The sequence below is a fragment of the Balearica regulorum genome, chromosome 16 (assembly GCF_011004875.1).
Source record: "Balearica regulorum gibbericeps isolate bBalReg1 chromosome 16, bBalReg1.pri, whole genome shotgun sequence".
Taxonomy (NCBI): Eukaryota; Metazoa; Chordata; class Aves; order Gruiformes; family Gruidae; genus Balearica; species Balearica regulorum.
The window spans coordinates 1,577,637-1,602,424 of NC_046199.1; the positions used below are offsets into that span (position 1 = coordinate 1,577,637).

The following is a 24,788-nucleotide window of genomic DNA, read 5'->3' on the forward strand; positions in this document are numbered from 1 at the left end:
GTTCCCTTTATTTTTGTAAATGGTAGGGAGTTTCATAGCATGAAATAGAGCACATTGAAAAGAAAATTAACAAAGGGTGGGCTAGGATTTGCTCTGAAAAGAAAATATCAAGGTATAAAACTACTGCCTGACAGCATGCTTATCTCCTCCCACAGCCCTTAGATTGGAGCTGTGATGGCTCTTTGTGTACTGTTACCCACGGCCGTTTGGCTGCCGTTTGGAAACTGTCCACTCAGCACTCTTAATAGCGGCCATCTTCTTGGAGCAAGATTCAGAAGGGAGAACTAATACCTGGCTTGATTCTTTGCCTCTCATACAGAAACATGATCAGGCAATCAGATAAAGCTCCTTAATTTCCTGTTCAATCCCCTCCCTCAAGACCAAGTAACAAGTAAAACTTGGATTTGGTGCATACAAGCCACCTGGGTACGACAGCAAGGTGAAGAAGGGACTGACTGCCCTTGCTTTGTATTTGCAGGTAAAGGTCCCAAGAGAAATCCAACAATTTTTGCTCCTCTGCACCATCTTTACAAAATAAACAGGTCTGGTCAGAGACCCGCCTGAGCTTTCTCATTCCCAATTCTCAGGAGGCATCCAGAAGTCCACCAGTAAGCACCACAGAGAGGATGACTCTGTAAAAGTGGGGGTAGTTTTCTAAGTCGAGTCATTGAGTGAAATACTTTGATCTACTATGCTAAAACATAAACAAACACAGTTAATTTAGATTTAAAGTTGCTGACGTGTTTTCCTTACCAAAACGACGTTATGGCCAGAGAAAGTTACAGTTGAGGACACACCTCATATATGCTCAATATAAAAGCATCGCCCATTGTCATGATGCCAAATGAGGTGAGCACACTGCTTATCTTCCATTCAGTTTAATAACTCTATGCTCCCCATGCACACACCAGACACAGAATGCGCACAACTGGAAACATACTTTTTAGGTGAATTTTCTTAATTAAAAATAATCTAAATTTGTGTTCAGAATAAACCTCCTGTTAGCTGATGTAATCCCAGGTGAGCTAACTTACTTAAGATAAATTGCAATATAATCACACATCCAAACCAGCTCTTTGCTTAGCACTCTCAAATTGTTTATAATATACTACTTTTCCCTGCAGAGACAAAAACCACATGGTTTTATTGCAACAACACAGGGGAACACTGTAGTCACAGATAAAGTCATATATGCATGATCCCTCTTCTAGTCATATGCACCATCCTTGTGCTGCTTTGATTTTCATCTTCAGCTGGAAAAACAGCTGTTAAATCAAATAACAGACATCTTGAGAAAGGGGTTTTTTGTAAAACTGCTAGCACATGCCTTCTTGTACAGTTTCTTGTACAGGGTATCTGATTGCTTTAGGTCAGCAAAAACACTCATTTAAATGCCTGTCAATTTACAGTAATAGGTCACAGGGATACTCTTATGGCAATGTTGTGATACTACTATCAGTATTTATCCCTGAGCAAGATAGCTGTTTTATACTTTATGAACTGCATCATCCTGCTACCGCATCTATGTATTGCGGTTTACTCAGACATAATTGAAAAGACATATGGAAGTTAAATTTTGAAATTTTATTAAAGTAAGAATTATACTGAAGAAGTCAGATCATTGGTTGTGACAACAGCATGCCTAGGGTAATTACAGAAAAGATGGTGTAAACTAAACATGCTTTAAATACACTAAAATGATTCTTTCCACTCCAACAGCCATGTAGAGACAATTGTTTTCCAAGCACAACTTAAAGAAGCTTTAGGGCTACTCTAAGCTATGCCTTGGTTCTTGCATCTTCAGACCTGGTAGGTCTGAACCATCAAACAGAAGAACATGTGATTTGTCTGGACTCCTCCATTCACCTCCACAACATGCTCTGCTCAAGAAAAGCTTTTCAATCTTCTGAAGACCCGGAAGAAGTGGTAATACTGCTCTTCCACTTGTTTGCATCAAATGAGATGTGGATAACAGCTTTTCTATCTAGAAAGGAAGAAAACATATGTTAAGAGGAAATGCAGGTTTCATTTAATTCATAAACTATTATCATTATAAACGTAGAAATTAATATGATGCATCCTAAGGACTTCATGAAAACTCTTGAGTGTCTTTAAACTGCTTCACTGGAGAAAGAAGAATGAGGGATATGCAGTCTTAACAGAAATTGTACCACAGCCACGTTAACAAACTGATCTCCATGAGATCAAGTGACTGCAGAAGAACAAAGAACTGCATTATGTTACCAATCATCATGAAAGATAGGTAATTTGCCCTATTGTCCCCGAAAGGCAGTGCACAAACTAGGTCTGTTAGTTGTGCTACAGACCTGAGTAACGTTGCAAGCTGTACTTTATCTGACATGGCACAGATGGCACCATGAAAACAATCTCCTGTAGAAATTCATAGGAAAAAGTACAAAATATTTTTCTGGAATAACAAGACCAAAACTGACCGAGTGACGTGAAGGCAAGAGTGGGCAGCCAGAGAGCGGGGAAGTCATGACTGCTTCAGCTGATGTAGCAGCCTGACATTCAATGGAATAAGAGTGTTCTGCTGAAAAATTTTCCCGTATCCTTCACAAGTGCAGGTTGTAATTCAATACCAAAGAATTACCAATCCCAGAATGAAAACTTGTATTTGCCTATATTAGCATATCATTCCCTAATTTGGTAGGACAGATGGTAAAGAAAAATACTCATAAAACCATGGAAAATGTAGATATGACTTTCATTCCATCAGTCTTGAAGAAAGGCTATGCTGGTGGTTTAATTTTTTAAAAGTATTTAAATACAGCAGGGTCTACAGACAGAATTCAGTACTTGACCCAGCTGTGCAACAACCAGAAGGTAACTACAAAAAAACCCAAACCCAACCAAACCATAAAACGCAATGGAATTTGAAACACTTAGAAGGCTGGCCCAGTGTGTTCCAAACAGGTCCTGGCATAGGCAGTGTGAGTACAAACCATACAAACCAGTTTGTGTTATTTGGGATTCTTTTTTTACCAGCCAGGTTGAAACTCCTGGGGGCTGGCAACAGAGAAAGTGCTGTTCTGGATGCTATGAAACCACCCAAGAGGATGTTTTCTACCTAGGACAGGAGATTTACTGGCTTTGTCCTCCCTGACACAGAAAGTTCGGATGGGACTGTAAAGATCGAGTAGAACTGAGAAGTAAGAGAACTGGGATGTAAAGACATTCCCCCTTCAAAGTGGTACTCCTGGTGGATTTGGGTAGAGAAGGCAATACTAATTAAACTAGTATCTTCAAATCTTGTGCTCTTCTTCAAAAACAGGAGAGAAAACAAAATGTAGTTTAAACAACTGCCTAGTTTGTCACTTGGTTATGATGTCACAAATCTAGAGTATTGGTTGTCATTTCACTGCTGATGTTGCAATCTACCTCTGACTGCAATGACCTGCAAACTCTTTAAAAAAATTCATCTATTTTTCATTTTTTCCTCTTCCTGAACGCCTGTTATTTTACTCCTCTCCCCTTCAGCAAGTGGAATGCAGCAAATTTATTAGAGATACTGCTGCATTTTGGCTTGCTTCACGTCATCTGTTTCTGCTTTACAAGGGAAGGTGGCAAAGAGACTTTTTGGCTCACCTTGATTCTCACGACCTGCTTTTTTACAGTTGGATTTTTTCTTCCTTTTTAAGGGAATGACACATCATTTTGATCCTTACTGGCTCCTTCCTATGAATCTCAGAGTATCTCATTCTCTGTGGAAAAAAGTAAAATATTTTACTTTGACCATACAGAAATCAGTAGGATTCCAAACACCTACATAACTGTATTCATACTCTGTGTATTAAACAATTACTCACAAAAGCAATGGATATTAATTTTCTTTATAGAACATTGTGAACATCAGATGTATTTACAAGCACATTGTTTTGAAAGTGGAATTTGCAGATGATCCTTATTAATGAATTTCAGTTGTAATCAATGACTAGCACTGTCAATACTGCAAAGCTTTAAAATCCAGACGGCACTAGCACAGCACTACTGTAATGCCACTTCTATGTTGGCGTAAGGGCAGCATATACAACAAAAGAAAGCACTACTTACAGAGATGCTGTCCAGTAGCGAAGAAGAAGAATCTGAAGACAGAAGTCTTCCATGTGTGCTGGTGGGCAGTCTCTCTTCACTTTTGTAAAAAAAGTTAATCTGCAAGTTCTCTCTTTACGGCTCTCTATGTTTGGACTGACATGGCAGGGATATAATCTCAAACTGTTGCTGATTTAAGCCACCTGATTTAATTTCTTTTTACCGTGGCTGGCTGTCTTGAAACCATGTGTCTGTATGCTTGCTCAAATTTGGTTCAACGTACAACTTCAGAGAACTCTGGCTTATGGGAACAAGCCTCTCTAAGCAGTTACAAGATGAAACCAGTGTTAAGTAGGTAGGTTCTAGAGGCTAAATGCTGAACTGTTCTTCTTCAATGAACAAAAGTACTGACCAACAGCATGATCTGGTGAAGTATCATAAAAAGGCCTGATAGAATAAATTGAAATTTTAATACAATTTATGCCCCACTTGACTTCCAACATTTATATGAAAGTCTTTCAGATAACAGGTCTTCTGCATTTAAAGACACATGAGTAACTTCAAAGCCGCTCTGATTTTCACTCTGAAAAATACTGATGCTCGTTTTCAACAATAGAGTGTCAGAAGCCTGAAAAATAATGATGGATTCAAAATGCCATTTGTTAGAACAAAACTCTTTAGATGTGGAGATGTTCTGTACCTGAGAAATCAGAGAAAGAAAATTAAAAATGTATTTAACAGCCAAATAGCACAAAAATTTTATGTGTACTCTCTTGTGAATATATGCGCTCTCTGTCAAGTTGCTCATTACACTGATATTTTGTAGATGGTCTTTGCTGGCCTCGGCATTTCTACAGAAAATGAACATGAAAAAAGTGATAAAATAAGAAAGAAATGAGACAGAAAGCAGGGCAAAATGCAGAGGAAAGAGGAATTAATCGAGGATAAAAGACTACCAAGTTCTGGCAATATACTGAGTGAAGGTACAGGGGTTAAGAGAAGCTGTATTTTCTTTTTCAGCAAGCATGCACTGTACCTGTACAAGTCAGGTAAGTGGGTTCCAAGTAGATAGTAGAGAGTCAACCTACAGAAGTGGATACCAATACAAATCTCAAAGAAAAAAAACCCCAACCAACAACTGGATACTCTTCATTCCTCTTAGTCCCCTCCCTCCACCTGAAATATCATGATTTTAATCAAACAAATCAAATAGGATAAAGAATGTTTAGTCGGCAATGTTTCCAAAGTGACTGGAAACACTTGGAAGTCTTTGATAATAAAAAATTTCCTGACTGGTTAAAAAAAAAAGCCAAACCTACTCACACATATTGCCTAATACTAGGGGATCTGTTATACACTATCCTAACGTACATTCGATGTTTATATGATTGATCTAGCAAATGCTTACAGAAACCCTGTACATTCTTGCATTTAAAAACAAGTAACAGTAAGAGGTAGTACTTCAAAAGCATCAAACATCTGGCAAAAAATATTGCCAGCCACCTTTTTATGCACCTATGAGCATCACCAGTCCTCCTTCATGAGGAATCCAATATTAAAAGATCCATGTTTTTAGAAAGGAATTTGGTGATAGAAAAATAGAGTTTTATGAGCTGAATACCTTGTTAAAGCTCAGAGTTGCCGTGAAAAGTACCTGCAATTTGCTTTTAAGTTCTAGGAACTAAAATTCTGTCTGTTCAGCAATGCCAAAGAATTATGGAAAAATGTAGACTGAAAGACATGTCTGGAGGTCATGAAGTTTAACCTTCTGCTTCAAGCAGGACTAAGCTCAAAAGTACATCAGGTTGCTCAGGGCATCATCCAGCCAAGTTTTGAAAGTCTCAAAGGATGGAGTCTCCACAACCTTTCTGGGTACAGCCTCAGAGTTGTAGCACTCTCGGTGTAAGAAATTTTTTTCCTTATGCCCAGATGGTGTTTTCCTTGTTGCAGCTTGTGCCCATTGCCTTTTGCTCATTTATCTGTTCACCTCCAACTCAAAGAGTGTGGCTCTATCCTCTCTCTCATATCTCCTCAGGTGGGAGACTGCTATTAGATGCTTCCTCCCCACCTCCTCCTCCTCACTAGTCTGAACAAGCCCAGTTCCCCTGGTTTCTTCTTGCTCCAGTCCCTTACCATCTCAGTACTTCTGCACTGGACTCTTCTCAGTTTGCTGAGACCTTTCGTGTACTGGGGGCCCCAAACACCACATTCCATTCTTGTTAAACTCATCACTGGTTTCAACCATGTACTACAGACAAAAGTGAAGCTGGTTCAAAGGGGAAGAAAAAGAGGTGCTGGGAAAAACATGACAGTGATGGGGGAAAGCATGTGCATAATCCCTTGTGTAGGAGTTTAAACTGAGTGGAGACCTAGAGCACTATTCTGCAAATTAAGTTCCAGAAGCTGAGAATGAAAAGCATGGCACTTGAATTCTGTTTCTCATTCAGTCAAATTATTCAGGGCTTTGAAAGACACTCTTCCCTCCAAGATCCAGGAATCTGAACAGGGAAAGCCATACACTCATTCCCTGAGACAGTCTGTAGAAGAACCACCTGTTCTAACTAGACACAGTCCGTAAAGCATAATGACATTGCTCAGTAATTGCATTTTTAGAGAAGAAAGCTTCCATATTGTATCTCTAATGGCTTCTAGGGTATTCAAGACAAGCGAGCAGATTCAAGTACTTAGATGTGACAGTAAAGGCAATAAGTATCAGAAGCATAGGACATCCTCCATAAGACTCCTAAGATGGACCAAATGGATAAAGGCAAGGGTCAGTGGTCTACATGGGACAGACTCCAAGCAGAGGCACTGCTGTGGCAGAAAATCTGTACGTGCCTGGGCAATTTTAAGAACTTTGTACTCATAGCAGGAACAAGAAGAGTACCAGGACATTCAGGTTCAAGCTCAAATTAATTTGGTGCACCTGATTTCTTAACAAGAACAGCCCAAACTGTGACAGGAGAGCGGCACTCTCAAAGCTTGGCTAAATGCCTATGCTTGTGCTGCTGAATTCCACTGTAAACATGGAGATGAGAGAGAGGATCCCATCTTTAGGAATGGGGATACAAATGTCAAAAGAATCAAGGTTTGTGATATTAATACTGCCAGGGTAGAAAGCAGTAAATCTCCAGTGAAGACATCACTTTGAACATGCTGACCAGCAGATTAAACGTCAGCTCAAAGCTATGCATGCTCCCCACCAACAGGTATAACAGGCTGCCATGCTCACTGGCTATCAGTAAGACCCTCCTCCAAAATAAGCTACTCTAATCAAAACTTTATCCTTGAGATTCTTGCTGAACATTCACATTAGTCAGCTCAGACAGTATTTGGCAGTCCTGAAAAACCTGCTCAGGTTCCTGAACATACACAATGTCCAGATGGTGGCTTCAGCACTGCTTGCTCTGTTGTCCAGGTAGATGCCCACTGAAACAATGCTCGTCCTTGTGGTGGAATCACAGAGAAAAATCTGTCCCGTTCCTCTCCTCTGTGGCTAACAGAAGCCTTCCCAGAAGGTGGTTCAGGCCCTTTTCCTCCAGAACTTCTGCAGAAGCTCCTGCACTGATTTGGCACTTAAAGTGACCAACAAGGTCTCATCTCCTGCACCGGTTGTGGCAGTGTGTTGTAAATGCTGGCACTCTTTTCGGTTGGCTTTTCTTCAGAAGCCCTGAACAAGAAGCTTTCCAAAAAGAAGCTTCTGGAAGAACCCATGGGGATCTGTGGGGACACGTTTGTTGTTGTCATAAAATAATATATAAATAATTACACAATATTTGTTTATTTAGCAAATCTCAGCATTTCTTGGCAATATCTAAAGAGCAGTCACAGGGGTAACCCTACATTTACAAAGAGAACTTGATACAGGTGTGAAGCTGTGCAGTGGGAGAGTACCTGGAAAAGAGGATACTGAAAGATGAACCCTGTGAACTGCAAAATGATCAAACTTGATGTGAAGCTGAGTTTCATGAGAGTCGCTACAGGAGTAACTTGTCAGTTGGGGTTGTTTCCCAAAGAAGCTGCCAGTGGCTGCCCTTGGGCACACTCTGACTTACAATGCCACACGACAAACAGATGATAAGGGGGGGTCTTAGAGCTCAACTCTGGGCATGCTGAAAGAAAAAATATAATCTGGCAGGGCATGGATTCCTCAGTACTTACCTTGCTTTCTCTTTGCTTAGAGGTTCTCTAAACGTCTTCCCTGAATCAATCCTGCTCCACTTTAAGCCTTCTACTACTGCTTCAGTGCACTTCCTGACCAGCATGGCACCTGACACACATAAGCTTTGGAATGAAACCTGGATTGCACAGGAAGACCGACAGCAGGTATCACTGTTGCAGGTGGGACAGCCCCAGCAGTGGCAGTTCTGGTTACCCACCCTGCAGCAACTGCAGTGCTCCCTACAGCCATGGGGAGTTACTGCAGAGGTGTGTGCCGTTAGCACCTGCACTAGTAAGACCCAGGCACTGCTATTTGCAGTGACGGTGACAGAGCAAGTATTGTCACTACCAACAGAGGCATAGAGCTAATAGCTCTACAGCTATATCTATATAGCTATAAAGCTAATACCTGCAGTGGGCTGGCAGACACCACATAGCTAGTGGTATGGCGTTGACAACATGCATAACAGCAATAGTCTTTTAAGACCATGAAGATGATGTGTCTGGGATTGTTATTGATACCATTCGAAATGTTAAACTGGAGATTAAAATTTACTTTCTGTAATTAACCTGGATTAAACAAATGTTTGAGTTGTCAGAGGGGTGTAAGAGCAGTCATGTGTAATGTGGATATTTAAACTGACAGAACTTGCTTTCAGCCACTAACGATTTCTTTTCAACCTGTTGTTGGAGATACATACATATATAATTATTATTTTCATATAAAGGCTAGGAAATACTTGATTTGGCCAGTTAACAATGGATTTCATGCAGCACCACTATCTTTGAGCCAAGTTAAGCAAGATACTGAGGCAGCTGAGGAGAGAGATCCCAGCACGGCCAAGTCTATTTACCCTCTTTCAGGCACAGGCTTTGCTGCCTACAGTGAGCAACGTATGTCAGCAGCTGTGAGTCTTGAGATGGGCAGTTTGAAGTTTGCTTGGCTGTTTCTACAGCACGTTTCAAGTAAAAAAAGCCCAAGACTTGGAGAAAGTAGAGCAAAGTCACCTTTGGTGTCCCTTTTGGTAATGCAAGCAACTGGGATACTGAAACTGCCTGCATTGACATGTAACTCGGTGACCAAACTCTGCGTCTAAGCAGCCAAGAGGGGCCACTTGGCCTGTGAGCAGCTACGCATAGAGCAGCTACGCATAATGTACCGCTAAAAGACAATGACTCCAAACCCAGCTTCAATTGTCTCCAAGTGCCCATACATCCAAGTCTAATAAGCCAGAGCCCCTGCTACAAGTTTGGGATAAACTAAAGAGCTGCTTTCATTTCTGTTGAGGAGCATCTTCCACAAAAACCATAGCTAAGTCCCCACAACTGTTCCCATGCCAGTTGCTCCTGAAATTGTGTGGTTGTGTAGATGACTTATCTCTAAACGTAAACCCACACTCCTCTTTTTCAGTTGCATCCTGTTTGCCATATCACTTCTCTGATTTGCCTTGATCCTTCCGAATTCCAATATTCTGATTCATGCTTCTAGCTGCTCCCATTAACATTCTCATCTGAAAACTTAACATACGAATTCTGTATCCCATGATCCCAGTTAATAAGGACTGCTCCAGGAGTTCAACTTTCTATCTGGTTTTGCACATCCTCATCACAATAATATCTCAATTAATCTTCCACAGCTTGCTTATGGGAATGTCAGAGAAGGCGGTACAATTAAGATGATAAATCAGCAATCGTGTATTGTAAGCGCATTATTACTGGGCTAAAGGAATTGTAAGCATGAGTGGAACTGTAACTAGTATCCAGGGGAAAGGAAACTTCGCATTCACTTTGAAAGCCTGTGTGGGATCATTCTTCACATCAGAGGATAATAGAAGTGTTGGTGCATGTGCCCCTATCACCACAGTCTCAGAAAGACAACCAATAGCATCATAGCTATTACGATTATACTAATAATTTTAAGGGACATGGTAATGGCCATGCTGTCCACAAGGGGCAAAATCAGTATAATAATGATAATGCAAAATGATAATGAGTATATAAATCCCAATTAACTATCCACTAGCTGGTGTGATAAAATTGCTAATGAACCCTGGCGGATCACCACAAGGTCTCTTTACAAAATAGAAGCTGTCATCAATGGGATATATTATGTTCTCCATGTACAAATCAGAGATGGCTGTTTTCATAGAAAGATCTGTTCAAATCATTCTTAACTTTTTCTGACTGCATGAGACTTCAGGTGAAATGTTTCACTTTTATCCATATAATTTGCACCGCTGGCAAAGACTCCAAAACAGTCCTTCTGTAGGGTGACAGCTGCATCCAAACATGGACTTACTGACACTCTTTAGGTGCCACAACACAGTAAGACAAATGTAGACCAACAAAAGCAAAGCTTCAGATCATACCGGTTTGTAACAAAACTATACAAACTAAATAGATCAGCCAAATATTCTGAGGACCTACAGTGCCAGTTTCAGCATCCTGGTCTGTTGACCGGAGATTTACCTTTACAATTGTTGCAAGGCTAAGGGAGCTTTGAGGCAGATTGTTCTAATTTTCCCTTCAACTAATACACATTCTTTCAGGAATGGAACATTATGGTGATATTTTATGGGTTACTGCATGGTTATTTTAAGATTTCTATAATAATGGAATGGATGCTGAATGGCCAAAACAGTTCCTTTTTTTGCACCTGAATAAATGAGAGCTTTGCTACTGATTTACTGGTAAGGTATTTTTATTCTTTCACTGAGAGACTTCTTCAGTTCCAGACTGAACAACCCCATTGCCTCAAAATACATAAGGACAAGCAAGATCATGTTTGGAGAAATACTTCCTGTTAAGAAGACAATATTGTCCTTGCTAACATATTCTTTCCAATGAAAAAAGGCAGTGAACTGATCACAGTACAGGAAACCTCTGACCAAGAAGAAACTCTTTAAGACCTGCTAACAGCATTTCAAGTAAAACATATCATAGGTGAGAACCTGGAGCCAGTGAGAGCTCCATGACAAGAACTAGTGAAACAGAAGGAAGAACCCTCCTAAAAAGACCTGGATCATCCAGCGAGGGGCCAGGCCATTTTCACATTTGCATGCCAAGGCTAAGAACACAGGCAAAACCAAATTCCTTGCATTTAACACTCATACCTATAATGCTCTGACCACAGGCTTACCCCCATCATCCTCAACACGTGAAATTCCCTTTCTATCATCAGTGTTTCCCCCAGGTGGAGCGGACAAATATAGCCCCACCATTCTCAACATCCTTGCTGGTGACTTTTTTTAAAAGAGTTTTTTTTTTTTAAATGAGTTTTCAAGTAACTGTGCTGCCCAGTCTATTTGATAACAAATACACAAATTACATTTATCCTCTGGAATGGAAATCTCAACTCTTCTATCAATTTTCACACTCGGGAGCGCACACCAGCCCCTCAAATACCAATTACATGAACTTTCAGGACACGTCTCATGACAGTCACTCAGCATGCCAAAGAAATACATGTTTTCGGAAGAGCCACATGGATACTGCATAAGAAATAGCTTTTATAAAAAGGCGACCCTCTACTCACTGCATACATTGCTTTCAAACACCATCCTGAAAACTATACAAAAAAACCCCTCCAAAAAGTGATAAACTGTTAGAACATCCTACCAGTGGAAAATTTTCCCCAGCGCCATCCCTGCCAGTCTTGAAGCTGCCTCCCAGCCTTGCTAAGCTTATCCTCAGAAGGAAGCTTCTACATGGGCTTACCTGGGAAGTCATACCCAGTACACAAGCCACCCTCACACCCCGTAGTTGAGATCAAGTAACTACTAAAACCAGACTGAACCCACACAGACCACTGATACAGCACAAACACACCGAACTCTTCCAAAAGCAGCTCTTACAAGGTAATCAATCACTCAGTCTCTGATTGTCAATCCTTATCCTCAAGGGAAACCTATAAATTGCCCTCGACAATCCTAGGAATAAAAATTTGTAACATTTCAAGATAGCAAGACTGTGCTTCTCTGCCACACCATAACCTCACACACTCTCCATACTATACCCCCACCACATCCCACTGGCTAAAACCTCTCTCCTTCTCTGCCTACGTCTAATCTAGTAATTTAAGCATGCCAGGAAACATTACCTCTCTTTCCCTGAGAAGACAAGTATCATATAATTTCTGCTTTCCTACAAATTAGCATTCCCACATTGAACTTGTCAACTCCATTTCTTTTCAAAGATGATCTGACAGATACCGACTGAAAACTCTGAGGGATTTTCTCAATTTGCATTCCATTCTTAAAGAAAGCTGTCACTTTTAGGTCAGGCGTGAAGGTGGCTTGCATGACTGAAAGCTTTTTCTCCTTTTCAAACTACACTGTTTGGTCTAATGGAAGACATTACCTCTGCATATGTCCTTAGACACCAAGCCACAACAATGCTACTGTGTTTTTATACAGTTTAAAAATCAAGCCATATTTACATTTCAAATAAACTTCTAATCCTCATAAAATGTTTCAAAGTGTGATTTTTGAATCCCTGAAGGTTTAAAGACATTGTCCTTCCCAAATCACTAAGACTGTGGAAATTGGAGTGATATTTTGAGGCCACTGTAAAATTCTGGATTTCCAACTTAAATTTTTTACAAGTCATCACTATCCTAAATCAAAGGTTTGAAAATAGATCAGAAAGTGCTCATTGCCATTAGAGTAAGATAAAGCTAGAAAGACACAGAAACTCTTCATTGCTTAATATCACAAAAACAGTTGTCCTAATCATCAGTCTTCCTTAACAAATGAGCCAGCCCCAACCTCTGATGGGAGGAATTACGACCACACTTAGACTGTGGGAAAACAAACATGGATCAAAATGACTTGACATTCACATGTCTTCACTCTCTCAACTTTCTATTCACCATTACAACTAACTCTAACTGCCCTTGGTAAGTATTCCACAAAATACCGAGTTTACTCTCGTTTACCTTTTCCCTCCAGGAGGTTTCTGTAGCAACAAAACCTGAGAGATCTAACAAGCCAGCAGACACACTTCTGTTCCCTCCTCAGCATTCACACATGTACACAGGGACATGCAGAGTCACAAACTCACTAATTAAATTATTTACCCATTTAAGACAGAATACATGGTTTAGAAAACATTTGAACCATTGTATGGGAGGCAAAAAGCTCCACTAACCAAATGCTTTCTACTTGAAAGCCTGTCAATGTGTCTACATCCAACTTCTCCTTGTTTTGAAAAAAAGACCTGGGCTCTTACCATCATGATTAGAATTTCCCAGGGTCCATGGCTCATCTGAATCGAAGTGAGTATCTCCTCCTATTCCTGGTCCAGGAAAGTAAGCGTGAGCTAGGAATCCACCTTCTCCATCAAACGGAGAACTGTCTCCATGGAAACCAGAAGCAAAAAATATCATAATATCTGCCTCCTTTCTATCATTTTTAATTTCATGGTAAGGGACCTCTTCAAAGGTAAGCGGCGTCACTCTCTGCCAAACATCAAATGCCTGACGAATGGCTCTCCTCGTATCAATCTCTCCAACCTTGGGGGTATAGTTGTGCACACTGTGTCAATGAGAAAGAAGGGTTCTTTAAATTTGCAGAATGCATTTGAGACTTCTTCTAATAATTCCAATACATAGCATCTACACAATTACTATTTCCAAAGTATCCTTATTTTTTGCAGACACTACTTTGTTCATGCAAAGTTTTGCTGTTACAAACAAAGCTACAGCCCTGATCTGAAGTCTACATTTATTAATAAGAATCTTTCCAACACTTCAGTTGATCTTGCATCGCTTCCTAAAAACCTGGCAACCTTTAAAATCCTGGTGTAGACAGCTAAGTAACTTAGTTAAACAATGTAAATTACTTAAGATTTTGTCTGAAATTAACACGCTAAAATGGAATCCAGTGTATGAAAAAACCTGACTACTAAAATTCTTTTTAAGAAACAAACCTTTCAGTAAACTATACAACCTTACTTATATAAGCAGTTAAGTCTGGACAAAAGCAAGAGTTCTACTACATGAGCAAGAGTAAAACCTCTGCAAAAATAAATATTCAGTAAAATGTTGCAAATCAGTAGAGGGAGAAAGCCTTTAGACAGTGATGTTCCTTCTGCTTTAATGGTTTGTTAAAGACGACACATGATCTAAGGGCTAGAGCTTTAGCTAAGGGAACAGAAAGGGGCTTACTAGGATTTTCCTGCCAAATTACACAACTGATGGCTGGGATTTAGTTGTCTTTACTGATCAGTTATTTTCGAATTGAGAACAGACTCTTCAGTCACTCCAGTGCTCTGAAATTATTGCCCTCCACCATGTTCCGAGAAGGAAAGCCTCAACTAAGCATTACAGGGAAAATCCAGTTTTTAAAAGTACTTACAAAATTTTCATGCCAAACAAGTACAGAACACTTTTTTCCCCCCAAAGAGGGGCAGTGAGGGGGCTATACCTGTAGGTTATATGCTTCTGCCTCCACTTTTGTCCAGTTAGTGCATACCGCTTTTTCCTCCGGCTACGGCGTAGGTGGGGATGATCTGGAACTCCACATCGAGGCTTCTTCATCCACCTAGAAAGGAAGGAAAGAAAGAGCAAGCTAACAAAGAGTTTGGAAAAGAGATTCAACAGGATTCGGGGTGACTGGAAGACCTCTGAGGGCTGGCCAGTGCAGACACCAAGAAGGGCTCAGTCTTCCCTTTCTTGGGTTTACCCTCTTTGCAGAGTGTTGTACACCCCACCTCTGCTGGCAATCCACACACCTCAGCATATCAAAAAAAATTCATTTTTCTTTTGGAAACTTAGATACCAGATCAGATAGCCCTTATGCTTGACAAGAACTTAATGATGATAATGCCACAGAAGAGACCCAGATCAAAATTGCATACGTGTACGCACTGGGATCAAACTCTCCTATCACCCACTCTATCCACTCTCCATTTGATAAAGTGCTCCTGTGCCAGTAAAAAACCCTCTAATTCATAACTCATTAGATAAGATTGAGCAAATGCAAACACAACCCTCTCAGATAATGACTAATGATGTAGGAAACTCTTGCCTCTATGGTCAGGTGAACTGGAAGAGCAAAAGATGCTGTACCTTGCATGGGGATCCATGCACTATTATCAGAGAGGTCAGGTCTCCTCGCCTACCCCCAATCTTTTGCTTATTTCTTGCACCAGCTTGAGGGTGGTCAAACACAGGCACAGGTTGCCCTGAGAAGTGGTAGAGTCTCCATCCTTGGAGGTATTCAAAACCCATATGGACATGGTCCTGGGCAACCTGCTCTAGCTGTCCCTGTTTGAGCAGGGCAACCCTTTGGGGGTTGGAGCAGATGATCTCAAGAGGTCCCCCAATCTAAATGATTCTCTGAACATGGAGAAATAGACTGTACCTCAGAGTACTATCCTGCTTGCTGGTGAGTAGCTTATGGAGGAACAAATCTGCCTATCACTGCGTGCGGCAGCAGGGGGAAAAGGAGACAAGACAGAAACAGAGGAACCGCAGGCACTGGTCTCCAAAAGTCCTAGCACAGCAACTTTCTGTCCCAGCCACATTCTTTGGGACTTTGCAGTGCAGCACAGGATGGGAGACCAGAGCCCAAGAATAACGCAAGCAGTCTCTGGCCACACCTCACAAACACACTGGCACTGTCCTCAGCCTCCTGCTTGGGCTGCTGGGGACATTGCCACTGGCATTCTTCAGGTATTTTATGCATTCGATTCACTTAGTCTGATGGCAGAGGCAAGTGTTCACTGTGACACATGTCTTAAGAGCACACTGCGGGCACGAGGTGCAGAAACATGCCGCTGCCTGGTCACACATGAGAAGAGCATTGTAGCCAATCCTGGCAGGTTTCTCACACAGGACACCAAATTTTCTCCCCTCTCCTCAGCAGGGTTTCCCCCACATCCCTGGCCATCTGGGGGACAACTTTTGGCCTCCAAATGCAGACGTTCCTCCATCAGTCGCAAGTAGCCCATATGTGCCCACATGCTTAAGCCTAAACAATGCACATCTTATCTATCAAAAATATTAGCCCCACACCTTCAGGAAGGGAGTGTCTTCCCATCACCAGGAGATGGTTTATAAAACTCCTTTCCAGGACACCTTTTAAATAAAAAACAAATAGACACTTTGCCTTGCACAGCCTCACAAGAATATTCTTTCACAGCACACATACCTGCTCCCAGTTCAGGCGGTTGACCTTTCCTTAGTCCACCTCCTATACGTAAAAACTACAGGTGCTTACAAATATCAGCGCAGTCATCTGTCATCTTCTCCTCACCATGAACAGAGCAAATGAGAGTTTTTATACATATTGTACTGTACCTGACAAGAACCCAAGCTGTGCATATAAAGCTAGCACAGATCTTCCCCACTTATATTACCTTACCTTTATCAGCATGGTATGTCTTTCAGAAATCATAGCAACCTGTGGAAATCAGATCTGTCTTGCCCACACAACTGCTGCTACTTTCAAAGAAAAGCAGTACATCTAAGATTTACTTTTAGAAAAGCCCTATTAATTCAATCTCAATACCATGTGTTTTTCCAAGCGTCGTTTATTTGTGTTCTTTTGCATTGCTTCTACCACTTTGCTAGAGAGATGTTAGCCTTACTGTAGCCTGTATTCTCCTAGATACTTCCTGAGTATTTAAAAAAAAAAATTCCAGTCATACGATATAGTACAGAGTTTTTAGCATAACCTTACACAAACCATAGTGTGAATTAGGTTTTCATCTCTTGAGCTTCATGAGAACTCCAGTACCCCAAATATCACCATCATCAGTCCCTGATTACAGTCAGAAAATGACCTTCTGTTTTATCTTTACTAGTATCATCTAGAAGACAAAAAGCTAATAGGGGAGTGCTACCAAACCAACATTGATGCGTAGGACAAGTCACCAGGACTTCCCAGGACAGCGCTCGCCATGCTGACACACTAGCAATACATCACCAAGTCCCTCACACCTCAACATCTGTTTCATGTATGAACAGCAGCTGCCCCTTCCCAACACCTGCCCTATGCCGAGCAGGCTGCAGGAAATCACCCCCCCCCCCCCAATTAGTTCCGTGCTATCAAAGCCAATCAGAACTGCGCAGAGACCCGACCAAAAGTTAATTCCTTCAAAGATAAACTCCCTGTGCCGGCTCCATCACAAAGTATGGACACAGGGCAGGGCATGGAGCTGTTCCAGAGGCAAGCTGCAATACCGGCATCCTGGGTGTTAAGGGCTTCCCGAGACAAAGCTTCCAAGGCAGCAGCATGTGCAGAGCTGCCGATAGACTTCTGCTACGCAAGGGCTGCCCAACTCCTCTTTCAACCCTATTACACTGAGGCCAGTCTGAACCCCCATATTCTACGACAGTTTGTTCCAGAGCTCAGCTACGCACTATCTCAAACAGACCTAGTAAAAAAGTTCCCAACAGCCTGTGCTAATGTCAAGCTGAGAATGTTCATCTGGATCAGTTCCCCAATTCAACTTACTTCCCAGACGTATGGGCCCCGGTCTAATCATGTGGGCCACAGTACAAGTCCAGCCATCTCTTCTCTTCTCACCAGGGCAGATATATGGCAAAACAATCACAAAGTTGTAGCTTGCTGCCATTGGATGTCTTTAGCTCAGCTTTTTGACAGCCATTCTCTACTGAGCAGTTTGGATAACCCTTTCTGTGTTCCAGGGGATTTATAAAAACACATCCCATCAGAAACAAGAACAAAAGACAATTACTTGAAGCAGGATTCAGATACTTATGGTTGCTCCCCTCTCCTTTTTTTCTTTTTTAAATGGGGGCACCAATAATACCAGATCATCAAAATTTATACTTGGCACTGTTTATGCATAGACTACTGCGCTCCTCCAGCTGCTTGGCATGCAGAAAACAGGTACTTTCCAAAAGCAGTGACATCCAGCTCTTGTCCATACACAGCTGCTTTCCCCAGTTTTGTGGAGGGCTTGGAACCCAGACTCTCCTAAATAGAGCAAGCTGGCACTCTCAATTGTCTACGATTGAGCTGGTGGGAGTGGTGTCTTTAAACAGCTGTGTCGTGCATCCCAAGGTAAGGGACCTACACCACAGGCTCAAGACAAAGCACAAGACACAAGACACTTCCAACACAAGTAAGACTATTTCTTGGTTTCCTCCAAGGCCATGTGATCAATTACAACAATCACAACAGTCACCACTTCTGTTAGGTGCTAGCGTGCCCTCTCTCCCAGCATGCTCCCAGGACTATATCCTTGCCTAGCTGCTGAGCAAAATCACAATTCAGCCCACTAGTTGCAGGCAGACACACAGTTTGCTGAGGCACTATCCATTGCAGGGCACGAGGACACTGTTTTAAGTATTCTCCCCTGCTCTCCTTACAGGAAACTACATAAACTACATATCCTCAACCTGCTACTTCAAGACAGCCCCTCTGCTGAACAGAGCCCCATCCCACCTTCCTTTCAGGTACCAGTAAGCAACACCAATGGGGGTGTTCCTTCCCACTTCCCACTCCCGCTGGCAGCACCTACACGGTAGCTTTCACACACTTGGGTACCACTCTTGGAGGAAAGAACAAGGTTGGGATTTGGGGGCACGTGGTGAAGGAGATGAAAAAACTTTAGGCTTCCATAATAAGCGTAAACAGAACACGCAGAATTTTTTTGCCTAACAAAGAAACCATAGAAAATAGTAACTTTGCACTCTGACTGATTCTAAAGTTACTTTAAAAGGACAGAGCTTATGACACTGATAGAAGTGACAGAAAAATTCATAACTACAATCTCAAAACTCATAATACAGACTGAAATAACAGCTTAGCAAACGCCTGAGTAACTCGGAGCTCTCGGAGTCAGCCTGCTTTGCCAGGTCTTCTCTTTCTGCTGAGCTTCCGCAACCAGGTCTGAGGAAGTGACACCCCAACAAGGAACAGCCAGACATGCTCCTCCAACTCAAAATACAGGCTCACTGCTAAAAGCAACTAGGACCTCTTTTTCCTGTCATGTAATTTCTAGGTAGGTACTCCTGCTCCACACAGCCATATAACATATGGACCTGCTGACTCAGGACAGATGGAGATAGAACAACCAAACTGACTATAAAGCGCATCTGTGTTTGGTTGCAGCTGAGGTTTCAAGCCTTTGGAGACTCAAGTTTCAGAAGAGGGAACCATCTACGGTTTTCACCCATCAGCCCTTGGGTGTTCATAGAATCATTTTGGTTGGAAAAGACCTTTAAGATCAAGTCCAACCATCAATCTAGCACTCCCAACTCCAATCACTAAACCATGTCCCCAAGCACCACACCTACGCATCTTTTAAATACCTCCAGGGATGGTGATTCCAGCACTCCCCTGGACAGCCTGTTCCAATGCTTGATAACCCTTTCGGTGAAGACGTTTTTCTTAATCTCCAATCTAAACCTCCCCTGGAACAACTTGAGGCCATTTCCTCTTGTCCTATCGCTTGTTACTTGGAGAACAGACCAACCCCCACCTGGCTACCACCTCCTTTCAGGTAGTTGTAGAGAGCGATCAGGTCTCCCCTCAGCCTCCTCTTCTCCAGGCTCAACAACCCCAGTTCCCTCAGCCGCCCCTCACCAGACTTGTGCTCCAGACCCTTCACCACTTCGTTGCCCTTCTCTGGACACACTCCAGCACCTCAATGTCCTTCTTGCAGTGAGGGGCCCAAAACTGAACACAGCACTCGAGGTGCGGCCTCACCAGTGCCCAGTACAGGGGGAAGGTCACTGCCCTGGTCCTGCTGGCCACACTATATCTGATACAAGCCAGGATGCTGTTGGCCTTCTTGGCCACCTGGGCACACTGCTGGCTCATATCCAGCCGGCTGTCGACCAACAGCCCCAGGTCCTTTTCTGCTGGGCAGCTTTCCAGCCGCTCTGCCCCAAGCCTGTAGTGCTGCATGGGGTTGTTGTGACCCAAGTGCAGGACCTGGCACTGAGCCTTGTTGTACCTCATACAGTTGGCCTTGGCCCATCGATCCAGCCTGTCCAGATCCCTCCGTAGAGCCAGGACTGCTGAGAAATGATAGCAAGTGGTTTGGTTCATGCACCTCTCAATCTCTGCCCATATATAAACTCAGTAAAACGTGGGCAGCACCTTCCTTTCCTCCAGAAAAATACTTTTACTTACTAAGGCAGGGACTCCAACATGCAGTTTGCTTCCTTCCTCTGTCACTCACAGGGCAGCAGAAGCAGCTCCCTAGCTTTCCAAACTAGCACCCCAATATCATAGCCCCTTCTTCCCTAACCCCTTCCAACTGCAAGCTTCTATACACCAGCTGCACATACACAACCTTGCTCTCTGGGTCTGCTTCAGCATTCATCTTGGATGGAAAATCCCCACCTTTAAAGAGCATTTCATTTTCAACTCATTTAAAAAGCAAACACACATGATTTTCTCTATCCCTCAATGGAGGAGAGGCTTTTCCTGTGAGCTAAAGGAAGGAAGGTTACATTCACTGGAGAGGCACTTCCAGTCCAGGATGATCTCTTCCTGCCTAATTCACTAATTTCTTGTTTCTCCTTCTTGTAGTCTAGAAGGTATACAACCAAACCCCTTTGTTCTTCACATTATTTGGTTACTTTGCGCCCCCTTCTTTTGTGCTGCCATGTCCCTTTTGCCAGCAGAGTGCCATAACAGGAGAGATGAAGAACTAGGCAGAGCACACTCTAAAAGGGTCTGCTAGTGCAATAAGAAAAGGTCAAGGGAAAACTTCCAGGCAGGACCTAAGCAAGTTTGATTATTTGTGCTTTCTTTTTTTTTATTTTGCTCACCATGAGATGCGTCTTTCCCCCAGAAAGCATTAGTAAGACCTTACCTACATTCTGCTCCAGTCAAAAGATGCTCCCCTAGTCCAGACCAACAGCAGACAGATTCAGCCAATGCATGACATGGAGGCAGTCAGATGACAGGAAGCCAGCAATAAACACCACTGCCACATCACACTGCACAGTATACACTGAAGAGCAGACTAAAGGCAACAGCCTTCAAAGAACAAGTCCCTCCAGCCTAGGTGATTTAGACCGATGCTTCTGTGCTATCAACACATCAACCACAAACAACAAATAACACATGGTCAGCACACAGGAGAGAACTTCTAATGTCCCACAAATGGCAACTATCAACAGCTAAGTAGTCTTGACTATCATTGTCAGACTATAACAACTCACTTCAGCTTGGAACTAGAGATCTCCACAAATAGCATCGATAGAGATCCACAACTCCAAGTAATTAAGAAATACATTAGAAGCCATTTCTGGAGCCAGATTTTCACCTAAATCCAGACAACAGATGGAAATAAATGAAACACTGGATGTTCTCGGCTTTCAGAAGCTCACAGGATTCACACCTTGCCTGTGCACCAGCAATGGTGATCTATGTACAAAGAACAACATTTAGCAAGAGCTTCTCCCCACACTTGCAAACAGTACTGTTGGCAAAAAGAAAAGGTGGAATTGCCCACATGTTTTCATTAGGGACACCTATTCATAATCAAAACTTCTCTAAGTCAGTCAAATCTACCCCTTTTGAAGACTTCTTGTAGCCCAGGTAATATGACAATGCGTTAAGAAAGGGAAAGACAAAATTAGCCTACGTTGATCTTACTCAATAGTTGTCTGGTCCAAAACTCCTGTTACTGGGATCCCATAAAATTGTTGCATAGTGGCAACTGCGGACTGCACAGCTTTTCCTGACTGCAAGGCAGACATCTGGCTGTCAGATGGAAGTAAGTAGCCGTAAGTTTTTAACCAACCCTGAAAAAGAAACAAACAGATGGTAAGATGCCATGGTAAGTTTTCAACTTAACAGATCAGAACATTTCCTCATAAGAAAAAGTGATGAACCAGCCAAAAAAATTCAACCATCTCTCTCTTTTCTGTTAGGTTTGGTAATATCATCTGATCCCCAGGAAGGGCTGAAGATCCAGCTTAATATAACCTGTCCTGACAGGAAGATGCTGACCTGCCCATTAAAAATGGCCATCATCCCTACTGAGTAACCGGGGCAGACTTATGTCTTAGGAGCACCAGAAATGCCCAAGAAGCTCTGTCCTTGTTCCAGAGACCTCCTGTACACCCTGTCACCTTGCCATCATGAGGTTTCTCAGTCCCCACAGCAGCACACTCCCAATAACCCACTGCCCACCACCTACTGCTGCCTCTGGACCATCACTCCAAGCAAACACCTTAACAGGCCCAGGCAACTCCCACAAACAAAGGTTTGGCTTTACGCTTGCACTGTGCACAGGAGAATTTATTGAAAAACAAAACAAAAAAACAAACAAAAAACCCCCCACTCACCAAAAACACACACACACAAAGTTTGCAGGGATCCTGTTAGATGGACTTTTCCTCTACTAAGAGCAGATATCTAGTGAATTGTCAGAAGAGGAAAACAGCCAACTCTCCTCAAGGAGCTTTGTCCCTTTTACCCGCCTCCCTCCCAAAATGCAGCCTTATAAAAAACCATGTGTCAAACTTGTCAAAATGCTAAGGACAGCATTTTCAAAAATACCCATTAATTCAGGATTATTTTTTTCCTCCCTTCTCTTCCCCCCCTCACTTTGATACCATGAGAATAAGGAATATTAATTCATCATTAAGCGCAAATGCCAATAAAACCTGAACGAAGGCTTGCTCTCATAAACTTGTCACCATAACTTTTCATGCACACGCCTCCCAGTGTTTCTTTCTTTTGGCCAATACCCCAGTCCTCTGATTCAATACTTAGCCCAGAATTACTATGAGATCTGACATATATCCTGTAAGCTTTTTCCAGCCATGAGGACAATCCACCTGATGCACAGGACACAGTCCTCAACACTCAAATGGTGATGAATCCTCTGCACGCGCTGCTCTCACATGGGCAGCCTGACACAGCAGGGGGAAAGGGGCCCAAGAAGGAGCACAACAGGGAGAACAACCCCCATTTCTTTGTAGCAACAAGAAGATACCAGAATCCATTTAAAACAGAGAAGGGCCTGGCTTCCAAAGCAGGAGGAAAAAGGTGTAAGTCAGTGTCTGGGCCAGGCATGTTAAAGTTCACCAAGTAACTGGACATACAGCACTATTCAGCACACATATCACCAATAGCTAAAGACAAAGCCAAGCTGCAAAACTGCTTGGAGACTCGACATTTGCTACCACTGCCTTGACATCTAGCATTGGCCTCTGACAAACACAGCGTGCTGGAACACACGGACCTACAGTCTGACCAAAAAAAAGGCTGTCCTTGAGCTGCAAGGGCAGAGCACACTAACCAAAACAGCTCTGAGCGGGGCTACCCTCCTGTATCCCCTTTCCCTCCCGGCCAGACTCGGACTCGGCAGCGGGTGAGGGAAAGGGACACCACAAGATGCCCGCACCAAGAGAAGCTCCTCCCGGGAGGCTGATGTGATGCTCAAGAGCACACAGGAGGGGCACAGCTGCCTTCGCCTGCCGGTTCCCAACCTGCCCAGGCGCAGGAGCTGCCAGCGACTGTGGCCGCACACCTGAGCCGAGCCCAGCCCAGCCCGGCAGCTGCAACCGAGACCGGCCGCTTCGGAGCGCGGCACAGCCAGGGCCTACCGGAGATGCAGGAAGGCTTCCGGTGGGCAGCAGCGCCCAGGTGCGGCGGCGAGGCTGGAGCCGGGTGCGGAGGAGCAGGGTAGGCACTGCCCAGCTTCCCAGCCCGCCCCCGGGCCAACACAGCGCACAACCCGGCCCCCGGTATCCCCGTCCCAGCTATGGCACCTCACCGCCCCACAGAGCCGCCCAGCCTCGCTCCCCTCCGCGCCCCGCCCGGCCACGGCCCCCCTCCCGCTCCCAGACCTACCCGGCCGGTGCTGGTGTCGGCGGCGGCGCGGAGCAGCGCGCAGAGCAGCGGCAGCAGGGAGCCCGCTGCAGCCAGGCCCCGGCGCCGCCTCGGCGCCATGGCAGCGCGGCGGGGCTCCGGCCAGCGCTCCGGCCCAGCGGCGCGGGCTGCGGCTGCGCGGGGGAGCCGGAAGGGGAAGGCAGCCACCGCCGCACCGCCTCTTCCCCCGGCGGGCCGGGTAGGGGCTGCCCCGCCAAGGATCGCTGCGCGGTCTCGGGGAGATGCGTCCAGCCCACGGCAGGGCCCTGGCTGCGCTTCCCCCGCGGGAAGGGCTCGGCGCCGGGTCACCGGCTGCCCCGGGTCGCCGTTCCTCAGGGGTTTTGCCACGCACCCGCCTCTGGCTGCAGGCAGGGGAGAGCGCGGAGGGGTCGCAGCGGCCCCCGGCCCTGCTGCAGCACCAGGGCAGGTGCAGGAGGGCCGAGGCCTTTCTCTGCGGGCCTCTTCTCTCACGACGGGGTTGTTTCCTGCTCTCAAGAGTCCCGCTCCATGCAAGGCTGCCTCGCGTTGTCTTTGGCTGTAGCCTGAAGATCTTCGGCAGAGGTGTGTAGAGGCCGAGGGTGCAGGAGGCCGGCTGTATACAGCTCCTCATAACGAGCCTGAGAAGAGGAAAGGTGGGGCTGATGTAGGAGAAATAACGGTGAAGATTGTGCAAACTATATGCTACCTGAAGTATCCATAACATATAAGGATATGTTATCCTTAACATATCCTTAACAGTATGTTCTGAAATGATAGTAA

The 24,788-nt window shown here is 43.8% G+C and overlaps 1 protein-coding gene and 1 long non-coding RNA gene across 3 annotated transcripts in view; both read right to left on the reverse strand.

The window, feature by feature from the left end:
- The window catches only part of MMP24 (matrix metallopeptidase 24), a 45,465-nt gene extending 21,243 nt beyond the window's left edge, over nt 1–24,222 (reverse strand). The window contains exons 1-4 of one of the 2 annotated variants that reach the window (XM_075768298.1): nt 24,012–24,222; nt 21,804–21,952; nt 14,640–14,756; nt 13,444–13,748 (exon numbers count right to left, since the gene is read on the reverse strand). In XM_075768298.1, the coding sequence (XP_075624413.1) occupies nt 13,444–13,748; nt 14,640–14,756; nt 21,804–21,952; nt 24,012–24,110 (670 nt within the window). In that variant the 5' untranslated portion in view covers nt 24,111–24,222. The remainder of the gene's footprint in view (nt 1–13,443; nt 13,749–14,639; nt 14,757–21,803; nt 21,953–24,011) is intronic. The other variant, XM_075768299.1, reaches the window with a different exon arrangement.
- LOC142604085 (uncharacterized) lies at nt 1,570–9,270 on the reverse strand. Its single transcript, XR_012837977.1, has 3 exons — nt 4,075–9,270; nt 3,610–3,725; nt 1,570–1,984 (listed from the first exon to the last, which is right to left on the reverse strand). It is a non-coding gene; the product is annotated as an uncharacterized LOC142604085 (long non-coding RNA).
- Nucleotides 24,223–24,788: the final 566 nt, after the last annotated feature.